The sequence below is a fragment of the Gekko japonicus genome, unplaced genomic scaffold, assembly GCF_001447785.1.
Source record: "Gekko japonicus isolate JY-2015 unplaced genomic scaffold, Gekko_japonicus_V1.1 scaffold1453, whole genome shotgun sequence".
Taxonomy (NCBI): domain Eukaryota; kingdom Metazoa; phylum Chordata; class Lepidosauria; order Squamata; family Gekkonidae; genus Gekko; species Gekko japonicus.
This window is the reverse complement of record NW_015167093.1, coordinates 146,184-152,183: the sequence shown is the minus strand read 5'-3', so window position 1 is coordinate 152,183 and position 6,000 is coordinate 146,184. Positions and strand designations below refer to the sequence as shown.

The window sequence follows — 6,000 nt, the reverse complement described above, 5'->3', positions numbered from 1 at the left end:
GAATTCATTAGCATAATAGGCCACACCCTTGACAGCACAGCTCATTAGCACATTAGGCCGCACCCCCATGTTACCAGAAGTGTGGTTATCCAGCCACACCCACCTTTTGCTTCTTATTCTGTTTACCTTCTTTGTTGTCCAAACCCAGGGCCTTTTTTTGGAGCAGGAACTCCTTTGCATGTTAGGCCACATACCCCTAATGTAGCCAATCCTAATGAGTTTCTGCTGTTGGGTGTGGCCTATTATACTGAGTTCCTGCCGGGTGTGGCCAACTTGGGAGCCAGCCGGAACTCCGTTCCTGTGCGTTCCTGCCCAGAAATAGCCCTGGTGAAATCTGAAATGGTGGCTTTGATTCATCACCTGATCTACTACTTATCAGATACAGCATCCATAGAAACTATGCACTGATGGACTTTCTGAGAGGAAGTGGGGTGGGGAAAGGACAACATAGGCTTTGCTTTTCAGCTCTTCTGAAATCTGATCTCACCACATTTTCTACCGTGAGCTGCAGTGGCAATTACCGTATTTTTCGGACCATAAGACGCACCTGACCTTAAGACGCACCTAGTTTTTAAAGGAGGAAAACAGGGAAAAAATATTCTGAACCTTCGGTCCATAAGACGCACTCACTTTTCCTCCCACTTTTTTGGGAAGAAAAAGTGAGTCTTATGGTCCAAAAAATACGGTACCCACAAAAGTATTTTTAGAGCATTGATTCAATGGTTTGAGAAACACTGGGAGAGGGGAAGTCAGTGGCCAAAGCTTTGACAGAGATCAACGAGACCCATATCGAACTGGACTAGTGCTAAAATGACTGTGAAAAGATTTTTAAAAGTTGAATTTGCAGGTATTTTTTACATTCCCAAAACAAATAATGAAAAGCGGATAAACAAGGGGTTGAATCCAACCAACCACCCTTTCTGCTGGGGGAAAAAGAAGGAAAAATTCTCTTTGACCTCCAAAAATGGCTCCACTGATGATCATGGGACCTGTGGAATAGAGGCTCTAGACTGGTGTGAGACAAGCCGTGTCCACAGTGGCGGCTTGGCGTGATACGGTGCCACCTCTAATTGAACCGGTTTAAAGTGTTGTGGAGCATATCGACCACACAGCACACCCTGCTGTGGGTGACCCATGGAGACATCCCATGGTAAAGCATCCACATTATTGCAGCCATGGAGCGCACTGCCCAAAAAAATCCAAAATTCATGTGTGCACATAGGAGCGCATACAGATGCATGCGTGTGCGCATATAGGTAATTTTAAAAAAGACGCCTCCCTGGCGGCAGAACGGATCTGCAAACTCAGACTGCCAAATCCGTTCTGCGCATGCTGCCCCGCGTTCAGACATCCGGCCATGCGCAATGACTGCACAGGGAACCGGAAACACAACTTGTGATGTGGTGCCTTTTTAACCCAGCTCCAAGTCATCCTATGATGGGATAAGTATGGCTTGGGGACACCGGACAGATGTGGCTGACTGCGCCCATTTGATCCAGAGGGGAGGAGTGCCTGTGTCGGGCCAAACTGCCCGTATGATCACAGCCTGTGTGAACTGACTGGATCCAACCCATCCTATTCTCCACAGAGAAAAGCATCTGCTCATTGTTTTTCCTCCTCATCAGAGCTTGTCAAACCAGGTCCTGCTCTGGCAAGTTACTTTTCCCCCACCATAGAGAACGATGGAGGGGATGGGGGCAAGCTGTTTGGGGGCCCGTACAATTGGACCCCCTGGTCCAATGTTCTTGAAACTTGGTGGGCATCTTGGGGGGAGGCTCCAGCAGCTACCCTGTGAGATTGAAGCCTCTCCCTCAAACCCCCTCCCCCCCAGCCCCCAGAATATACCCTATGTTTTCACCATTTACTTCAATGGCCCATAGGATATAATGGGGCCGAATTGCCGAATGGGGCCGAATCGGCGGCAATTCAGCGGCAAGCCGATTCAGATCAGAGAATCTGAATTGGCCCGCAGCAGCCTGAAAGGGGCCCAAATGGGCCATTTTTGGGGGTGCATTCGGTTCAGACGAACCAAATGCACATCCCTACCCAGGAGCCCATTAAGTTTGTTATTACAGTTCCTCCACTGGCAGCAGAGGATGGGAGGGGGATGGAAAACGTGTTGCATCCCACTACAGGGGGGAGGAGGAGAATGAGACATGGGAGTGCCATTCTCAGCAGTGCCTCTGTGCCTTCCCTAACGTTCTCTCCTCTCTTCACAGAGTTTGCAGTGCATTGTAATGCTTCAGCACTCTACTTGCCATTTTGTTCCTAAACGTACTGGCTCAGCACATCCAGCCCCTTCAAGTCCCCTGGCACTCTGCAAATCCCATATTCTCTCCAGCACTGATCAAGAATGCATCGGAGGCTATATGTGGAGGGAATCTGGGAGGGTGGTCAGAGTTTACATGGCAGAAAGACGTGCAAAAACCCATACAACATCATGCCTTTTCTCTGCCCACCACCCACCACTTCTTCCTGCATTTCCTGTCACACTGTTGTGCAAACATTCCTGTTATTTCTATGTTGTTAACAACACAGCAGAAACCTCCCAGTATATAGAAATAAATAAAAAAACAACTGGGAAAGTCGCTATCATATGCAAAAAATATGTATTAGAACAGTAAACACATCAAGTGTGCAAATGGAAATATGAGTTAGCCCTTGTATTCCCTGTCAGTCTCCTATAAGTGCTAAGAATGATATTTCACAGTTAGAAGCATTTAGTGACTGTAAGAACTCCATATAGAGATTTGCCCATATATAAAAAGTTCTCAAGCCTATTGAAGGGCTAGTCCCAGATAGTATACGGCATAGCAACTTAGAGAATGTTCTGTTCTTCTACAAAATTGGATTCAAACACATAATGGTTGCTGGTAATCACTTCTGATGAAGTTTTCCATCGAAACGAAGTCGAAGCCGGACTCTTCGTAATTTGCTGATACTGTTGGGACTATAAATTGTTGGAAAACTGTTGACACGGTGAACTGTTGGTTTGTAAACATTGTCTGTCTTATAAATGTATTTCCATTTGAACACTTGATGTGTTTACTGTTCTAATACTTTTTTTTTGTGCATATGATAGCGACTTTCCCAGTTTGTGTTTTTTTGATTTCCATGCTATTTCCATGCTCAGTCTCTTAAAAGGCACGACATGCATTGCAAAGGCATGACTATAGCGACGGGGGTGGTGGTGGGGAAAACACTGACCATGAACAAAGTAGCCTTGCTCTTGCCAGATGAGGAAGGCATCTCCTAGAGCTGAGAATATCAGGCCAGCTAAGATCCTAGAGGCGCTGCGATGGGCCATCAGGAAATTGATCCCGTGAGCCAGCAGGAAGACCCATAGGCAGAAGATAGGCAGACACTTGATGAGGGCGCTGAACCAAGAAGGGCTTGAAGTCGGCAGCCAGAGGACAAAATAAACACAAGTGGCTTTGAAAAAGGGCACCAGCTTCGGCCCTTCACTCTTCACCTAGAAGAAAGAAAAAGGGAGTTGTAAGAGGGTTTTTTTAAAAAATCCATCTAATCAGCAGAGGCCCCGCAGAGACTGTAAACAACATTACCCAATTGTTCCTCTTGGCTTTCGAAGCCCACTTCCCCTTTCACTTAAGAATCCTGCTGACCACCAGAAAATTACAAGAACAAAAGGGACTTGAACTTTACCACACTTTCCCCAATGTGATCAACTGTACAATCTAGGAACTTTTCTGAGCCTCCGAGCCAAAAATAAGGGCTTAAAGAGATTTTCATTTATTCCCTGTAAAGCACAAAAGCCCTGGAAATCAATCTTACTCATTATATGGATTTTCAAAGAGTAAGACTCTTTGAGGCAGTTTCCATTCTAAGATGAAAAAAAATACAAAATCTCGAGTATGCTGAAGAATACTGATTTCTGATGATTACACTTACACGGCTTTTCTTTTTTTATTGTGTACTTGCTTCAGAAACCCACTGCCAGCCACCCTCTGTATGCAGCAGGGGCCAAGCACATGTTTTGTATGCAGAAAAAGGATATAAGACAGGTTCATGAAGAAAGGTCTGTGCCTGAAGCCTCAGAGAACTACAGATACATCTTTCTTGCAAATAATCTGCCTAGAGGTTTGTTAGCATGTAAGGATGCCTTCTGGATGCACTTTTTAAAAACATACTTTTTTAAAGCTCAGCCACAATCGTACTCAATAGAGAATTTCAAATATGTAAACATTTAAATACATGTACATTTAAATACATTTAAACAGGGGTCATTTAGTAGAAAAAGAGCTAGGGGAACTCATTAGCATAACTCATTAGCATATGCCACACCCCCTGACATCACCGGAAGTGTTTCATAAGGCCACAAACCTTGACATCACCGGAAGTGTGTCATAAGGCCACACACCCCACCCCCAACAGTCCCGGCCGCCGCTGGTGGCCTTGCAGCTCCACTGCCGAGCCCCATGAGGGGCCCGGCGGTGAGCCTGCAAGGCCGGCGGGAATGCAAGGAAGCCCCGCCAAGGCCCTCCCTGGCCCCAGGCAGGCAGGGGTGGAGAGAGGCAGGGAGGAAGCAACTTACCCTCCTCTTTTCCTGCCTCCTCCTGGCTGAATGAGGGCCAGAAGCGGGGCGGCCGGAAGCAGGGGGCGGGGCTTCGTCATGTGCCCCCCACCCCCCGTACCTCACCCGGGGGAACTGCAATCCCTCGCGATCCCCCCCGAAATGACCTCTGCATTTAAATACATGCACGTAACAGCATTCAGTGCGCCTTGGTGTTTAGTCATGCCAGCCACATGACCACGGAAACGTCTTCGGACAGCGTGGCTCTTCGGCTTTGAAACGGAAATGAGCACCGCAACCCTAGAGTCGGATTCGACTGGCTTTCGAGCAAGGGAACCTTTACCTTTAAATACATGCAAGCAAACATTGGCCTTATGGATATTTTGACAGTCATGGTAATCATTCTGTGTTTGGATCAGCATATGTGCTTGCCCCAGTAAAGTGAGTATTTATTTTAAACATTCTAATGCCACCTTTCCACCCAATCGGGGTCCACACGGTGGCAAACATAAAGAAAAATTATTTTTTGAGAAATTAAAAATACATTTAAAATTATACAATATTCAGTTAAAACACATAAACAAACACCACCTGAAGGAGGGCCAGTAACTGTTACTGGGGGTATGCCAGATGAAACAAAAAAGTCTTCACCTGCTGGCAAAAGACACAGAACCGCCAAAGTTTTGGTGCCACAACCAAGAAGACCCTTTCTTGGGTTGCTACCCATTCAGTTTCAGATGGCAGGGACAACTGAAGCAGGGCCTCCGAAGGTGACTGGAGTATATGGGTAGGCAGGCAGGGGTCATTTCGAAGAAAAAGAGGTGCAGGAGCGCATTAGCATAACTCATTAGCATAACTTATTTGCATATGCCACACCCCATGACATCACCAGAAGTGTGTCAGAAGGCAGCACCCACCGCTCAGGCTCCACTGGATTGTTTTGGATTGCTAGCTATGGGGGGGGGGAATGCAGATCTGCCCTTACAGAGGAGGGAGAGCTTGTACCTGAATAAAGCTTGGTCTTAAAGGTGCCACTGGACTGTTTTGGATTGCTAGCTATGGGGGGGGGGAATGCAGATCTGCCCTTACAGAGGAGGGAGAGCTTGTACCTGAATAAAGCTTGGTCTTAAAGGTGCCACTGGACTGTTTTGGACCGGGGGACTGGGGGGGCTCTGCAACTTACCTGGCTGCTTCTTGCTCCTCGTGGCCCGACTGAGGGCTGCTGGGAGCAGGGGGGGGGGCTTGTTGCATGTGCCCACCCCCTGAGTTCCTTACTGCTGGAGCTCCGCTCCTGTGCACTCCTGCGGGAAATGACCTCTGTGGGTAGGTAGGGTTACCAGATCCAGATTGGGAAATGCCTGGAGATTTCAGGGGTGGAGCTTGAAGAGCATGAGGTTTGGGGACTGGAGGGACTTCAGTGGGGTATAATGCCATAGATGCCACCTTCCAAAGCAGCCATTTCCCCCAGG

The 6,000-nt window shown here is 47.4% G+C and overlaps 1 protein-coding gene across 1 annotated transcript in view; it reads right to left on the bottom strand.

Annotated features, from left to right (window-relative positions):
* Window positions 1–6,000, bottom strand: part of TMEM86A (transmembrane protein 86A) — a 66,813-nt gene that overhangs the window by 8,539 nt on the left and 52,274 nt on the right. Inside the window, exon 2 of the mRNA XM_015412896.1 lies at window positions 3,208–3,472. Coding sequence (XP_015268382.1) covers window positions 3,208–3,472 — 265 coding nt within the window. The remainder of the gene's footprint in view (window positions 1–3,207; window positions 3,473–6,000) is intronic.